Genomic DNA, 17550 nt, shown 5'->3' on the forward strand with positions numbered 1-17550 from the left:
TCATCTGACCATGAACCATTTGCACACCATCGCCAGTCCAATATATTGAACATTATGAGCCACGTGCTCGAGATCCTCTAGATGAGATACCTGTGCATAACTTTCCATGACATGTACTGTTTTAACACTGACCTTATTAGGGTGATGGGGAAAGAAATGGGTATTGAAATACTGGGGAAAAGCGGGCTATGTGCTGATGGAAACACACTAGCAACCCCACAAACTCAGCACATTTATTCTATGCAATCAAGGATGTACACAGTAAACATACCCTCCCTACACTAGGGCTTCCATTCCCATTACCAGAAGCCACTTTATCCTGCTCATAGAAAAAAGTAATGTCTGGCCTCCAGGTCATAGGATCAGGGTTGAAAACAGACACAGTGGGTTCTTGTAGCAAAGAAAACATTTGTTGGTGGCCTTTTGGCCCTGAGTATATCTAGCACCTCAGGACAAAGTTGCTTGAATCTATCTCTAAGGTTTGTCACGAAGCCACGGCATTCCAGGGGGGCAGGATACATCTCATGGGTCAGCTTGCTCAACTTGACTATGTGATGTAGAAGGTTCTTCAAGGCCAGCAGAGAGATATAATTGTGATAAAAATTGACCCTGGTGAGCTGGGAGCATTGGCTTAGGGCAGGCCCAATGGCATCGAAATGGCGGTCCCTCATGCCACACTCCTCCAATTCCAGGATTTGCAGGGTACTTGTGGTTCTCTCAAAGAGAACCGCAAGGGGCTTAAGGCATAAATGAGACAGCTCTACACCACTCAATTTCAGATGTCTGAGCTCACAGATGTACAGGCTCTGGCTCAGGTATCCCAAGTCTGACTGTGAGAACCAGCAGCCAGTGATGGACAGGGTCTCCAAGGGGGTCTTCAGTCTCCTAGGGAAAGATCAAGGGATTAGTTATGCCAAATAGTATTGAAGAGGATTGATAGGACTGAAAGCAAGGTAGATGAGGCTTTTCCCAATGATAGGGGAGTTCAGACAATCACATTCTGTTTTGGGGGTGTGCCGCCCTCAGGCTAAAGCCTGCCATACACCTAGCAAGCATGCTCCACTAGCTCTCTTTTTTCCACCTGGCTCCTGCATCCAGACAGATTGTTTGGATTCTGGTGTAAGCTGTTGTAAGTCTTACTTCTGTTTATTAAAGCTGTATATTTTGTATCAAGATAGTCTGGGGATTTTCATTACCAGTTGCCCTGCGGCTACACCCCAAATTTAGTCTGTCCATGACAGATTAAGCTTCAGACCAGCAGTGTCCCTAAGGGTCCCCTGACATGTTATCTTTCCCACCACAGCCAGGTCCCATTCCTCTAACTTCAAACCTAGTATCATATATTTAGCATGTAGTCAATCATTTTGGACTTAACAACCTTTCACACATGACCAATTGCAGGTGTGCTGGGGCCTGTTCACAGCTGTCTGAGCAGAGAGCTCATTTGTTGGGTTATTCTACATCTCTCCCACTGCTATATTCACAGTGGTCAGGCCATCAAGAACATACTAACCTGTAAAGAAAAGGATTTGTTTCCTATTCTTTGGAGAACCCTCTCCATCCTTCCTTACCTGGGCCACTCTTCAAGGCAGCCTTCTAAGAAGTAGCAATAACTTATGGAGAGATTCTGGAGACAGGGGAGTTTGGTGAACTGAGAAAGCAACAGGTTTATCAATTTCTGCTCTGCAGAAGCAGCCAACCTGAAGGGCTTCTGAATTCTTTCCAACACAAGTGTGTGGAGATTTCTCATCTGCCGCAGGTAAGGAAAAAGGTGTGCCATAAATTCAAGCTGCCACGAATTCAGTTGCAGCTCCTGGATACAGTCTGCATCTACCATTTTGAAGATCCGTTCGGCAGTGAAGACAGGTGAATTCAAACTCTTCAGCTTTTGGCAGCATAGATGAATGGAATCGCTTCGCTGCTGGGCCCACTGCAACAAGTATGTATGCCATTCACTGAAACTGGCCTTCTCGACCTCAAGATCAGTTACTACCACAAATCGCTTCTTCACCCCAGATTGAGGGCAGATCTTCACTGACCACATTACAGCTCTAAAGCTCTGGAAGTCTTGGCACACATTCGTCAAATCTAGCACTCTGAGTTTCCGTGTCCTCTTTGTAAAACTGGAAAAAAAAATCCCAGAAGATAAGACAAGATACATGGTATAGTCTACTTCTGATCCACATCTCATTTTTGCTTTCCCTTCCAAATCTTTGCTTTTTCCCTTTGCCTAGGATCAAGCCCAGGGTCTCAGACTCAGGGAAAATGGGTCTTTGCCAGTGAGGCATCTATAGCCCAGTTTCACTTCCCTCCATTCCATTCCCATCAACCCCTGCCTCATTCCACCTGTGTCTATGGGCCTGACAGGGAGAGGCCTATTCCTCAGTGGCAATGTCTACTCTTGGGTCCTCCACATTTGCCATTGTATAACTAGATGGAGTACTCCCTGTAGCCAGTTGTTCCTTCTCTGCACCTGCAGAGCCTTCCTCATCCAATCTGAGTCCTGCTTTGCTTACCTGGGATGAACATTCTCTGTAATCAATGCATCTAGTCCATCAAGCAGAACTTTCAAAGTCTCCAGGTCCCTTATCAGGGCTCTGGCAGGAAGGCATGGGAAAGGCCAGACAGGCATCAAGGCTTTCATGATGTTTGTACGTTTGTCAGTTACAGCATCCTCAAACATTGTTGGAAGCAGCCCCACAGGAATGTCCTCCAGATTAGAAATGAGCAAGGCCTCCTCCATCCACAGCTTCTGTGCTGCCAGCTGTAGGAGTGTGGGTGGGGCCTGGTCACCCATCCCGACTGGTTTTCAGGGATAGTGATCCTGAGGAAGCATGGAAGCAAAGACACCATTTAGAAAACTTAGGAAGTCTTTCTTCTTTCCATGAGAGGAACTCTCTGGGCAAGATCACTGCTATGGTGATTACTGAAAACATTCAAGGGTCTGCCTTGAAGATTTTCAGTCAGGATTCAAAAGGAGAAACCACAATAGCATAGGAAGTAAAGTCTGATGCCTGTAGAAAAAGAATCTTCTCTCACAAGGTCTTTTCATTCATGTGATCTTTATCTTTTTTCTTCCTAAACATTTACAATTTCTTTCCTCTAATTCTGTCTCATTTCTAATTCCAGTTCTCTATTACAATACTCAGTTCCAATTCATTCTTGTTCTAATTACTCTACATTCTTTCTTCTTCTACATCTTATCATCTCAATCTATGTCTTCTGCCGTTAGAAATTCCCAAGCATGCATATATATATATAGTGAATGGACATATATATCCATTCACTAGCAACTTGTTAGTAATAAAAAAATACTACAAGGAAAATTCTCAGGGACACAGGCATTCTTTGAAGATATGTAGCAAAACTTATCACCTCATTTGTAGTTAAGCATAGCTGTTAACTGTGATGAGGTTCTGGCTGTCTTTTAAAGGGAGAAAACTAAACCATTGAGAGATCTAAGGAAAAAGGCAAAGGTTATATGCGTTATTTTACAATTCTTAAGTGTGATTAATAATATCTGGACATGTTTAGTCATTTGGGTGCTACTGGCCTCTTTAAAGACTATAAGAGAACAAGGACAGACACTTGCAATACTCTCTAACTCATCATAAATCCTCTGAAGGAAGCCAGGTGATGGTAGCACACACCTTTAATCCCAGAACTCAAGAGCTACAGGCAGGCAGATCTCTGTGAGTTTAAGGCCAACCTGGTCTACAAGAGCTAGTTAATGACAGGCTCCTATAGTCAGAGAAACCCTGTCTTGAAAAACCAAAAAGAAAGGAAGGAAGGAAGGAAGGAAGGAAGGAAGGAAGGAAGGATGGAAGGAAGGAAGGAAGGAACGAAGGAAGGAAAGAAGGAACGAAGGAAGGGAGGGAGGAAGAAAGGAGGAAAGGAAGAAAGCAAGGAAAAAAATAAATCCTTTGAAGGTCTGAGATCCTACAAAGCCATAGACCTGCAATTTCATAAGTAAAACCTGTGAACTTCCTTTGAGATCTTTCCAGAAGGATGCATGTCTGACCAACTTGTTCTGTAAGGCTAATGATAGAAAACAGACTTCCAAGTTTTTCACCATAATGTAGAGGATATAGTATGCAGATGTAAGTCACAAAACAATCTCACGCCAGTTTGGAATTATGATTAATAAAAGGGTTATTTATTTAAGGGGAAAACTTACAGATCACTGTCTTAGATAACAGTTCTCTGCGTGGCCAGGAACAGAGTCTAGTAACTGGAAGCAAGAGAGATATAGTGCAGGGCTACCTGCTTTTTAAAATAAAAGAGACCATGCCCAAGTGGGCTGGTATCTTAAAGGCTATTGGCTGAAGGAGTGGAAGGAGCTCCTGCAGCATCTTCCCCTTTTGTTTAAGTAAAAGAGTTCCATACCCAATACAAAACAATATACACTAGGAACAGATATCAAGTATAAGATTAGAATTACAATCAGCATAAACAATATTAAGCAAGGAACATATGCTAAATGTTTTAATAAACATTCTATTCTAAGGAGTCTAAGTCTTGTATTGGAAATGGCTTGGCTAGATCATAAGAAGGCAGTAACTATGACTATCTAATCTTCAATCCCATCAAAGACCTGAGAAGGAAGATAATATTACTTGAGCAGGTAGGAAGTACATTCAAGTAGCTTCCAAAGTGAGCAATATATGACAGAGACAATTAGCTACCTGAGCAATCATCCAACAAACTTTAGCTATGGCCTAGCGTAATTGACAGACCATTTTCAGAGGCAGGAAATTTTTTCAAAACTGTCTTATCCTGAGAAGGAAGATGTGACCTGCCCCACCGAAAAAGGTACCGAGCCATGTGGCTAACATAGATAAGAATAATGGGTTAATATAATTCATAAGAGTTAATAAGAAGCCTGAGCTAATGGGCCAATAAGTTTATAACTAATGTAGACTTTCTGTGTGATTTTTTTTGTGACTTAATGACTGTGGGAACCAGGCAGAACAAGGACTGGGCAGGACAGAAAAACCTCAGTCAACAATAGCAGATAGAAGTCATACTTTTGACCATCTAGAAATGTATGTGTAGCCATAATTTTGAGATATAATCATGAGATTACATGTACAAATTACATGAAAATGCATCCTAATGGGGAGATATCAGAGCTGTTATTACAAAGTGATATTACAGATGAAAGCAATTCAGAGTTTTAGAGTCAGTGGTGCTGCTAGCTTTGCCAGGCAGGATTCCACCATCTGAGAGTCATTTCTCAGGTGGGTTGACATCCAAATCATCAACTGCCATAAGCTGTAATTTCATCATGGCCAAAATAGCTCATGATGAATGTTCCTGACAGGTGATGGTGGAGGCCTCAGTCTTTACATTTTGATCACTGTCTGTTGGTTTTAAAGCCATTCTTCTGTCTGAGGTGTGAAGCCTGTCAAAGGCATGTTCTTTCCCAAATACCCTATCCAATTCCAACCATAGTACAGGTGAATCCATTCACACTGAGAAGCAGTCTACAGGAAGCAAGGAATCAGCCCAGGTGGTTGGTTCTCCATGACCTCAAATAAAGCAAAGGAAACTCCCAATTTCTCATCTTCCAAGTCTCCACTCACCTAGCTGACCCTTCCTGAAACAATTGAGAGCATCTGTGAAAAGGACGTCATTAGTTATTGACTTTGATTGCCAGTTTCAGAGAAGGAGGCAGGAGGGCTGCAGCTTGTACTCTGTGTACTGGTCTGTCCTGTCTCTTTAAGAGACAGCCACTCCGACTCCCTCCCCATCCACTGAGTTCCTTTCTCTTTTCCATCTCTGTCTCTCCATCTTCTCTGTTCTTCTCCTTCTCCCCCTTCTTCCTTTCCATAAATAAATATCTAAATAAATATCTAAGGTCACTCTTCATGGCATTCCAATCCATGTCTCTGTCTCTCACATGCAGTGTGGCTCCCTGCCTGGGACCATTTGCCTTTGGAGACCTGCAGCATGGTCTCGTGGCATGCCCATCTGTCTGTCTCTCCTTGTGGGCTGCTGCAGTCACTCGGGGAACTGCACCATACCTGCCTGGGACTGACTGCTCTTGGGGACACCTTCCACCACATGGCCCACTGCCACCGCTCAGGGACTTGCAGCATTTGTGCTGCTGTAGCCACTCAGGGATTCACAGCATTTTTCTTTTACCATTATACTCTGTGCTCCAGAGATGAACAGGATAGGAAAGAAACGCTCAATAGAAGCAATAAAGCTTCAATATCCTTGGTGTGGTCTGCAAGTGTAAAGCATTGGGAAAAACAGGGCTATGGGATGGAGATGATAATTCTCATGCTACAGTCAAGAAACTCACTAGTTCAATGAAATGGTTGGTTACTTCTAGAGTTTTAGAACATCCTACCTGACATCTCCAAAAACTAATGGAAGACAACAACAACCAAAAATGCATAAAATCTTGAAGAGTAAAATCAAGGTTCAAAATTCTTATTTGAACACTGAGACCTGGGGAGCAGGATGCTTCCTGCAATATTGAGGACACCCTAGTCTCCATAATGGGACCATGAATCAACCAGCAGAGAAAAAGAACTTGTTGTTATCATTGTTTTATTACAGGATGTCAGCCTTGACAGTCCTGGAACTCACTCTGTAGACCAGGTTGACTGTGAATTCACAGAGATTGCTTCTGCCTTCCAAGTGCTGGGATTAAAAATGTACAGAACCATGCTTGGTTTAAATTGATTTAAGATCAGCACAAACTGGGTGTGGTAATTCCAGCACTCAAAGAGAATTCCTGTGCGATCAACACTGCCTAGTCTACAGAGACAGTTCCAGGACAGCCAGGGCTACAGAGAAACCTGTCTTGTGTTGAAAAAAAAAGGAGGAGGAGGAAGAAAAAGAGGCAGAGATCAGCACAGTCAAAGTCAAAGCATTTGAATGATTCACACCTACAATTTCCAGCCCCCAAATCTGCCCTGAGTTCAAAGTCACTATGAACAGAATATACAAAGAGACTCAAATAATGACTTTGATATAAACAAAACTCCTTGGCCATTTTTATCCAGCAGGGTTAAGTAGGAAATCCTAATCTCAAAAAATCAGCAAACTAAGCTACTGATAGGCAGTGGCTCTGCTCTAAACCACGTTTTAGCAATTGTATTTTTTTTTCCTGGTTATATTTTTTAATGTACTTTGATGTTTATGTTGATGAGTTTTTTATGTACTTTTGGTGATGTTTCAGTCTTATGAACTCTCTGACGTCAGAAAAGTACCACTGGTTGTTTGCAGTCTTATTGTGTAATCAGTCTACCACAGGCTTCCATGTATAGTAAAGTAATTAATACCGTGCAAGTATAAAACACTTCTGTTATAAAAGCAGTGTTTTGAAAATAAGAAATTATTAAAAATGGTTACAAAGTACTAGTTAATTCCCTTTTCCCACCTTCCTTTGGCTTTAGTTAGCTAAAGGGTACCAACTTGTCATTGAAAGATTCTTAGAAAATGTGTTTAATTCTTTTAATACACTCAGTACTAAAATATCTGTATGTCTTATTAAGTGCAGTAAGTTCTATTGGGTACAGAGACAAGTGTGATCAAAGGATGGAGAGGACCTTTACCCCTGTATCTCTTAAGCTGTATGATTTCTCTTTCGCTCGCTTTTGTTTTATACAAGTTTTGAATTTCTTTAACTTTTATTGTGTATACTGAATACTACGTATGTATTATTCTGATTGTTTGCTCTAGTTTACAACCAATAAAAGTCCTGTTAATCACAAAAAAATCAGCAAACTAAAAGAGAAATAAATGATACCTGGAGGTGAACCCAACTCTAGACTCTTCTGGGTAAGATAGGGTCTCTTGATGGAGCTAAGGGACTTCCCTGATCTAAACACTGATAACAGATCTCCAGTTCCAAAGGGGTAGGCAGTGACTCCAAAGAACTCCAGCCTCCAAGCCTCAGGCCTTCTCTGCCAGCTCTGTCCCTCATACACCTTCCACAGAACCCTCCCCTTTGTAGCCACACCTTCCCAGCCAAAATCTGCAGTCTGAACAACTGAGGCTCTGCCCACTTCTTTTGGGATTTAGATGGTGTCTAGATGGATTGGATCAGATTGACCAATGAAAAGAACTAAAACTACTGCCATAGTTACCTGCTCATCTAATTTGTTTTTTTTTTGTTATGTTTTGAGAAGGTGTCATTATGTAGCTCTGGCTGTCCTGGAGCTCACTATGTGCTGAAGAGTCCAAGAATAAGAAAATAAAAACGTAGATCCAAAAATATGATTATTAAAATAAAGAAATAGAAAGTTATAAGTCTAGAAGAATGAGAACAAACCATCAGTAGCTTCCTCAGCAGCTTGAGGATTAACTATTAACAGTGGATTATTTGGCTTTACAACCCATAACTATTTACAAGGCCAAATAATCTCTCTGCAAACTGAGAGCTAGGCTATGGATATGAACTGAGTCAACTTTTAGGTTATATGTTAGGTTATAGGTTAGGATATATGACCTCTGGGTTATACATTATCCCTGCTATGTGAAACTGGCAGCATCAAAGGGGAGAGCACGGGGCTTCAGTAAACACTGCCCATAAGTATCAAGAAAGACAAGAGGTTACTGGTTTAACTGAAAAACTGTTAATGGGGATTGTACAGAAACACAATCTGTATCTGAATTTTTCCTTGAGAATGTAAAAATTCCTTTGTTCAGACCTAATGATTGGTGCCCCTACTATAAGAAGATGGGTTCAGCCTCTGCCACAGCCATAAAATTCATCTGTGGCTGTGGTCTCAGCTAGTTGATAAGCTTTTTGTGACCCACGGAGATTTTTTATTTTATTTTTTTCTGGATTTCAGTTTCTGGAATAAAGTTTGTTTCTGGTTAATTAGACTTTGGTGGTCTGTCCTCATCTTTGCGTGACTGCCCTAGACCCAACATGTATGTACCAGGCAGACTTGAACTCTTTGAGACCCTCCAGTCTCTGGCTTTGGAGTACTGTGATTAAAGGTGTTTATCACCATGTCTGAACAACTGTAAGGCTTTAAAAGCATAAAACTAGCTGGGAATTGGTGGTTCATGCCATTAATCCCCCCAAACTCTTAAGTTCAAGGCCAGACTGGTCTACAGAATGAGTTCCAGAATGGTGAGAACTACACTGAGAAAGTGTGTCTCAAAAACCCTAAATGTGTGTGTGTGTGTGTGTGCACGCACACGCGTGTGTGTTGTGTAATCAAAAGTGGAATCTGAAACATATCAAAGATATGTGTGCAGACAGGGAGGGGCTTGTGGTGGAAGGGCAGGAAGGGAAAGGTTTGTGGGGGATGGGTGAGCACAGAGCTACAGTCTTAGCTTCTCAATCAGTGGAAGGTGATTCCGATGGGATCAGCTCAGCACAGAGCCTGGAGGATGTAAAATAAATAATGGGGCCTAACAGTGGTGGGGCAGTCCTTTAATCCCAGCATTCTAGAGGTAGAGACAGGTGGAGCTCTGTGAGTTTGAGACCAGCCTGTTCTAAAAGAGCTAGTTCCAGGACAGACTCCAAAGCTGTAGAGAAACCCTGTATCAAAAAAACAAAAATAAAAGTAATAAGTAAATCAATAAACAAAATTAATAGTGGGAACCAGGAAAAGGTGTTGGGGACCCATGGAGTACCAGAAGTAACCATGGAGTACCCATGGAGGCCAGAAGAAGGCATTGGATACTCTGGACTAGTGATAGAGAAGGTTGATGACTGGGAACTGAATCTGGATCCTCTGGAAAAAGTTCTCATAGCCACTGAGCCATATCTTCAACTCCTAAATCCAGATTTTTAAAAAGTAAATATAAATTAGGTTTTGTTTATTACTCTTGTCTGTGCTTACATTTAAAAATCTCATGGCACTCCATAAGCATCAGGAGACAACTTGAGGTGAGGTCACAACAAAGATACACACATTGACTTCACCTGCGGAGTCATGTCAAAGATGATTCCAATGTTTTGTGTCTTTTAATGGTCAAATTCAGGTGTGAGGTGTCTAAGTGTGGTCCCAGGTAACTGGGAAGATGAGGGCAAGACTATGGTGGCAGCAGAGCCCACTAGGTACTGACCAGTCTGGCCAGCATCATGAGAACACACCTCAAGATAGGAAGCAAAGGCTGGCATGAGGCTAGGCTGGTACCATGGGTGTACAACATGTACCTGGCCTGAAAACTGATCCTAAACTCTCCTAAAAAGTCGATCACCTCTGTCTCCAGAATCCCTCACATATTTTTCTAGGCTGCTTCCTTCTGATTGGAGGTAATGTTAATCTTATTGGGACTCAAGGAAAATTTAGGATTATGGTCAAGTCCTGACTGGAGTGTTCTATGAGGCTGGATCTTCTCAACAGCAGTCATCTGGGCCATCTGCCCCTATGAGATATTTCAGGGGGTCTCTCTTGAACAATTCATATTTTTTTTAACCTCTCACTTCATGTGGAAACAAAAACAAAACTTTTCCAAAGTAACACATCCTTTGAATTAAAAACTTTGAAGTCAAGGCTTTATATATATATATATATATATATATATATATATATATATATATATATATATATATAGGTTTGATTGATCCAGCAGGCTTCTACTCAAACATCTTTTAGCAGCTGATCCCCTATTCTTAGCAGTGAAACAATTCAAAGACAAAACAGTAACAAACATTATCTAGATTCTCCATGTATTTTCCATCTCTACGGGGTTTTTACTTTCTTTTATTTTTATTTTAAATTTTTGGATTGTTAAGATAGATTTTCTGTGTTTCTGTGGCTATCGTGGATTTCACTCTAGACTTGCCTGGCCTTGCACTTAGATCTGCCTGCCTCTGCCTCCCAAGTGCTGGGATTAAAGGTGTGTACCATTATGCCCAACTACTCTCTTTTGATTTAAAGGACTTTATCCTTTTTCTTACATTTTAGAAAACATTGTAAACCATTTAAAGCCTTTCCCCCATCTCAATCTGTCTTCACTGTATTTCTATCTTATTCTGACCGCATGAGCCTACAATCTGCTAAACAGCATGGCTAGGATTAAAGTTGCCACTTTGGCAGCTGGTTCTGCCCCATTCCGTGGCTTCCTAATAATACTTTAGCTTATTGTGAATGCACTAGTGATAGCCATGTTTTTGTTATAACTCTGTGGAGTTTCAAAGTCCATTCTACCACAAAGAATCATGATACCTATGGCTCATTAATGCCATTTAAGTGTTAGGTGACAGAGACTCTTAAAAGAGCTGGGAAGAAGCCAGGCTTGGTGGCATATGCCTTTAATCCCAGTACCTGTTATCTGCTTTTTGTAAATTTTAATTTCTATTTCTATTTTAAACTTCTCTCAATAGGCTTCCACTTGGGAGCAGACACATCTAAGCATCAGTTTCTGACAACAACCTGCTCTGAATGGTGGCGAGTCCTGGACTTGCTGATGCAGACCAGTGCAGCTGATATAAACACTCCCTTTCTCTTCTTCAGAGTCTGGTGAGTGCCCCATTGTCTAAATCTCCCCCCACCTTTGGCTCGCCTTTCAACCTACTTGGGTCTGGTTAACAACACTGCAATGTCAGCCCATAATAGGTTAAAAGGCTAAGACAAGGGAGAACTCCCTGGCATGGGAGACAAGACCTCTAGTGCCTGTTAATATACTAAAAATAATTGGTCCAGAGTTGTCAATTAATGGATTTATTAATTTAAATAGTTCCACACCTCCTTAAAACCAGGGGCAAGCAGGACCCCAAATTGGCTCCTGTCATCGGTGCTTGTGAAAGGAGAAATGTAGGAGCCAGCCATGATACGCTAAAAATGAACAGATCACCCAAAAGATGTTCTTTACTTCCAATCATTATCACCTGCAAGAGTAGGGCTGAGTCATCCATAAATTTTAATAGAGTTCTGAGTCTCAGTATTTAACCCTGAAGCAGTACCTGGTTGCAGAAAGAACCACAAGCTGAGATTACCTGAGCACCACCCAAAAACAGACCATCCAAAGGAAATGCCTGACATTCCAATTGCTGTAGCTAGGACCACCTGCCAGCACACACTCACCAGAACAACCCTAGATAAACATCAGTCAATTAGAGGTCCTGAACCTCAGAAACCCCTCATCCACAACTTTACTACTATAAAACCCTGTTCTAACTGAGCTGGGGGCTTTCTGTTTATTCCAAATCATCGGTCATGTGGAGAGATCGATTTGAAAACTTGTATAAAATAAAGGCTCTTTTGCTTTAAGTATGGGACTTGGTCTTGTTGACTTTTGGGGGACTTTGTGGATTTGGGCATAACAGTGGCATGTCTTTAATCCCAGCACACAGGAGGCAGAGTCAGGTAAATTTCTGTGAGTTCAAAGCAAGCCTGGTCTACAGAGTGAGTTTTAGGACAGCCAAAGACACAGAAAAACCCTGTCAAAAAAAAAAAAAAAGGAGCTGGAGTTTTTTGCTGCTAGGAAGTGTCTCTAAAAAGCAGCAAACCCAGCCTACCTGAAAAAAATACAGTTACCAAACATACCAAACAGCTGCACTTGACTCTGTTCTTCACTACAGAACAAGGTGGTCAAAGCTTCTAGCTTCTGCTGCTTCCTGGGGCTAGAAGATGCCCCCCTCACTCAATTATATCTTCCAGTTTACCAGCTTTTTGTTAATGGTGGTTTTTCTCTTGTGGATGCAGGACAGCGGCAGCAAGGATAGGCACAGCTGGAGAAGAAACTAAGCCAGGGAAGATGGGAGCTGGGAGCTCTCTGAACCCAGGTGGTGGCTAGGTTTGGGTTTCAATTCCTAGAGCTGGAATTCCAGTCCCAACTTTGGCAAGGGTTGGTGGCTAAAAAGCCACAGGCAAATGGCTTTTTTGTAAATTCATGTACCAAAAAATTGGGTGCCAAATGATACATGATTAGTAAAACCTCAGAGAAATTGGGGTTCAACCTGAAGATCCAAATAGAAAAGCAGTCAGCCACTGGTTCTTACCTGGACCTCAATCTGAAAACAGTGATCCTGCCTCCAGGAATCTCAGAATGCGATTGGGAGAGCTGTCTCATTCCATTTTATAATCCTCTCTAGGGCTGGGATTAAATACTGGTACCACTGGTGTTAAAGGCATGCACCTCCTGCCTTTTATGGCAACTAGTGATGCTACTGTAATTAAAGGGCTGTGTTACCATGGCTTGGCTGTAAGACTGACCAATGTGGCTATTTAACTTTCACGATCCCCAGGCAAACTTTATTAAATAAAATTGAAATTCCACTACAGAGAAGACTAGAGATGAAAATGATTGTTCACATGCTGGAGGAAGGAAACTCACGAGAACAATGCCACAGCTGTTTGCACATTTATAGCACCAGAACAGCTTTCTGAGTTCTTCTGAAGCTAGTAAGACTGCAGGGGGGCAGAGTTTTTAATTAAATGTCAACTGGACACTGAGTAAATGAAAGCAGGCTGCTTTCCTCAAGTCTGAAGACAGTATAGGCTCCAGGGAAGGAGCCCCTGCAGCAATCAGCAGATGCAACTAACTTTGTTTCATTTTCTATTTAGATACAAGGTAGTAACCCTGCCATTGTGGAACTCACTGTGAATCCTGGTTTTCACGGAGATCCCTCTGGAGGCCAGGTTAACCTCCAGGTCCACCTCGCTCTGGCTGCTACATGCTGGGCTCAAATAGCATGCCAACACCTCCTGGAAGGGAACTCACTGCTGAGTCAACTCAAACTAAGAGATCAGCCTTCCTCTACCTTCCTCGTGATGGGATTTAAGGCATGCCTGGCTTAAATTGACAAAAAGGAACACAAGCAAGGCCTGAGTGCCTCCCCTTTATCTTTCAGACTGAACAACCTTGGATTCAAGGTCACCCTGACAATCTTAGTAGTCTCTTTTTAAATTTTTTATTTTATTTTATCTTTTAGTAGTCTCTGAATCAACAGAGAAATCAAAAATCACCCAATTAATTATCATATACAAATAAGAACACACTGACATATTCAGGTTATCCAGTCCAAAGATCTCTGAGGTAAGAGAATCTATGTGAGAACCGACTTTAAAAACAGAACAAAAAACCCAAAAAAATCCCCAAAAGTAAAAGCATCAAAATTCCCTGCAAACTACAAGAACACACACAGTATTTGAAGCGCAGACAAGGCTAGATGAGGCTGCATGAGATTATAGAGTTGATGAATTTACCGGAGCTGGACACTGGTGAGAGGCCTCCATTTCAAGGCAGGGAAACATTGTAGCTCCAGGACCTGAGACTCTGTGGGCTTCTCTGGCGGCTTTGACTCTTTAAACCCTTTCCACTGAACCCGCCCCTTTGTAGCCACGCCCTCCCAGACTAAGCCTGCAGTCTGATTCTACAACTGAGTCTAATCTTTTTACTCCATTAAGGATTTAGTTGCTGTACAATCAGATCTAAAACCAGGAAAAACTTAGATAATAACTGTGATTAATTTATTCATTGAAGCCAGTCAGAAGTGGTACAGGTCTTTAATCCCAACCCTTAGGTTGCAGAAGCAGGCAAATCTCTAAATTCAAGGCCAGCCTGGCTCACAGAGTGAGTTCTGGCATAGTCAGGGCTACAAAGAAATCCTTCCTTCCTTCCTTCCTTCCTTCCTTCCTTCCTTCCTTCCTTCCTTCCCTCCCTCCTTTCTTCTTTTCTGGAACAGTGTTTCTATGCAGCTTTGGAGCCTGTCCAGGAACTAGCTCTTGTAGACCATACTGGCTTCAAACTCACAAAGATTTGCCTGCCTCTGCCTCCCAAATGTTGAGATTAAAGGTATGTGGGACCACCGCCCAGCTGAGAATTTGTTCATTGAACAACATTAACAAATAAATAAATAAATAATTCATCCATTGGTCTAGTACAGAAATACTGAATTGTTAACTTTGCATCTATAGATGTAGCATTTGAATTTTTTGAGATGGGATTTCACCATGAACCAAAGGTTAGTTGGCACTCATCATTTTGCCCAATGTGCCTTTCAACTCTCAACAATAGTCCTGCCTCATCCTCCCTTGTGTGAAGGTGTGAGAATGGCCACACCTGTCTGAGGTTTCTTTTTACTTGAACGGGTTCTGAGTTCTGAGGCTAGGCCAGCCTTGAACTGAGAGACACACATGCCTCTACCTCCCCAGTGCAGAAACGAAATTCTTGTGCCAACTTGCCTGGCTGTAGGTCTTTATTTCTTTCTTTTATTCCCAATATTTTAATATTTTATCGAACATCTATTCTTCTCTTTTTAGGTTATTTTTTGAAAATATTTTTTTTCATTTTACATTTTTATCACAGGCCTCATTTCCACCACTGTTCTCATCCCCTCTCCCTTCCCCTCCTGCCCCTTTACCGTCCACTTCCTATGGGTGAGGGCTTCCATGAGAATTCAATAAAGTTCAGCACAGCAAGTTGAGGCAGGACCAAGACCCTCCCAGCTGCATCAAGGTTAAGAGTGGCATCCCAATATACGGAAAGGGCTCCAACAAGTTAGCTCAGGCTCCAGGGCTCAATCCTGGTCTCACTGTCAGGGGCCCCTCAGATAGTTCAAGCTTCACTACTGTATCCCACAAAGGGAAGGCCTAGTTCAGTCCCATGGAGGCTCCACACCTGTTGGCCTAGAGTTCACGAGTTTCCACAAGTTTGGTTCAGCTGTCTCTCTAGATTTCTGTGTTGAGTTTGTTTGTTTTGTTTTGTGTTTTGAACAGGGTTTATCTGTCTAGCCTATCCGGGAACTCACTCTATAGGTCAGGATAACCTTGAACTCACATTGATCTGCCTGCCTCTGCCTCCTAAGTGCTGGAATTAAATGCAGAAGCCACCACTGACTGGCATCTCCATCATTATCTTGACCATACTTGCCCATATATTCCCTTCTCCATCTCTGATTGAATATCTGGAGCTTGGCCTGGTGCTTGGTTATAGATCTCTGCATCTGGTTCCATCAGTTACTGGATGAAGGCTCTATGATGCTAATTAGGGTGTTTACCAACCTCAATACTAGGGAAGACCAGTTCAGACACCCTGTCCACTGTTGCTAGGAGTCTTAGCAGAGTTCATGTTTATAAGCAGCCATCATCAAGCTTCTTAGTGGTAGCATGGACCCAGAAACTCCACAGGGTTGTGGTAATAAATATGGCTTCTGTCTGTACTTCTGCCATGAAGTCAGACTCCCAGGAAACTAAGGAATGGGGTGGAGCCAGCTGCTATAGCTTCAGCTTTAACCCCAGCCATACCTTTTAGCAGATTAAAAACTAACGTGATCAGAAAAAGATGGAAATGTACAGTAAAGGTAGATTTGGACAAAAAAAAACCCTCCTAAATGGTGTACAGTGTGTTGAAAAATATATTTATGCTTGGGAGAGTAAAAAAGGATAAAGTCCTTTTTATTTATTTTTTCATTAAAAATTTCCACCTCTTCCCTGCCTCCCTTTTCCCTCCCCCTTCCCACCTCCCCCTCCCCACCTCCCCCTCCCTCTCTAGTCTTAAGAGCAATCAGGGTTCCCTACCCCATGGGAAGTCCAGGTCCTCCCCCATCGATACAGGACTTTAAAGGTGAACATCCAAACAAACCAGGCACCCACAAAGTTAGTCCATGCAGCAGAATTAAATCTCAATGCCATTGTTCTTGGCTTCTCAGTCATCCTTCATTGCCAGCCACGTTCAGAGTGTCCATTTTGATCACATGCTCCATCACTCCCAGTCCAGCTGGCCTTGGTGAGCTCCTATTAGATCAGTCCCACCGTCTCATGGGTGGACACACACCTTGTGATCCTGACTTCCTTGCTCACATTCTCCCTCCTTCTGCTCCTCATTTGGACCTAGGGAGCTAAGTCCAGTACTCCAATGAGGGACTCTGTCTCTATCTCCATTCATCGCCAGATGAAGGTTCTATGGTGATATATTCATCAGTATGGTTACGGGACCAGGCCAGTTCATGCACCCTCTCCTCTGCTGCCCAGGGAACAATCTGGGGATCTCTCCTTGGACCTGGGACCCCCTCTAGAATCAAGTCTCTTACAAACCCTAAAATGGCTCCCTTAGTTGAGATATTTATTTCCCTATTCCTACAAGACATGGGCACAGGAGGCCACTTCCTAGGTAGAACCCCAGTAGCACAGACAATAAGAGAAACAGTGAATAAATCGGACCTCCTGAAACTGAGAAGCTTCTGTAAAGCAAAGGACACTGTCACTAAGACAAAAAGGCTACCTTCTGACTGGGAGAGGATCTTCACCAACCCCTCAACATACAAAGGTCTGATCTCCAAAATATACAAAGAACTCAAGAAACAAGACACTAAAACTCTAATAAAACCAATTAAAAAATGGGGTACTGAACTGAACAGAGAATTCACAACAGAAGAACTTCGAATGGTCAAAAGACACTTAAGGTCATGCTCAACCTCCTTCGTGGTCAGGGAAATGCAAATCAAAACAACTTTGAGATACCATCTTACACCTGTCAGAATAGCTAAACTCAAAAACACCAAAGATAGCCTATGCTGGAGAGGATGTGGAGTGAGGGGAACACTCATCCATTGTTGGTGGGAGTGCAAACTTGTGCAGCCACTGTGAAAATCAGTGTGGCGGTTTCTCAGGAAACTGGGAGTTC

General features: G+C 42.3%; 1 protein-coding gene across 1 annotated transcript; it reads right to left on the reverse strand.

The window, feature by feature from the left end:
* Window positions 1-216: 216 nt before the first annotated feature.
* On the reverse strand, window positions 217-14228 carry LOC148121636 (oogenesin-3-like). The gene is made up of 4 exons (XM_087906686.1): window positions 14133-14228; window positions 2517-2824; window positions 1572-2111; window positions 217-885 (listed from the first exon to the last, which is right to left on the reverse strand). Exons 2-4 carry the CDS (start codon window positions 2795-2797, stop codon window positions 363-365), a joined length of 1344 nt encoding a protein of 447 aa, XP_087762812.1. The 5' UTR covers window positions 2798-2824; window positions 14133-14228; the 3' UTR covers window positions 217-362.
* Window positions 14229-17550: the final 3322 nt, after the last annotated feature.

This window comes from Myodes glareolus, chromosome 6 (assembly GCF_982192425.1).
Source record: "Myodes glareolus chromosome 6, mMyoGla1.1, whole genome shotgun sequence".
NCBI classification, from domain to species: Eukaryota; Metazoa; Chordata; class Mammalia; order Rodentia; family Cricetidae; genus Myodes; species Myodes glareolus.

What these genes read in the sequence shown, in the direction of transcription:
- LOC148121636 (XM_087906686.1), bottom strand. Translation starts at nt 2,797, where the DNA reads ATGGGTGACCAGGCCCCACCCACACTCCTACAGCTGGCAGCACAGAAG. An exon ending in ACAGAGAATGTTCATCCCAG is followed by an intron (nt 2,112 to 2,516) that starts GTAAGCAAAGCA and finishes TTTTACAAAGAG; the next exon opens with GACACGGAAACTCAGAGTGC. An exon ending in TGCCTTGAAGAGTGGCCCAG is followed by an intron (nt 886 to 1,571) that starts GTAAGGAAGGAT and finishes ATCTTTCCCTAG; the next exon opens with GAGACTGAAGACCCCCTTGG.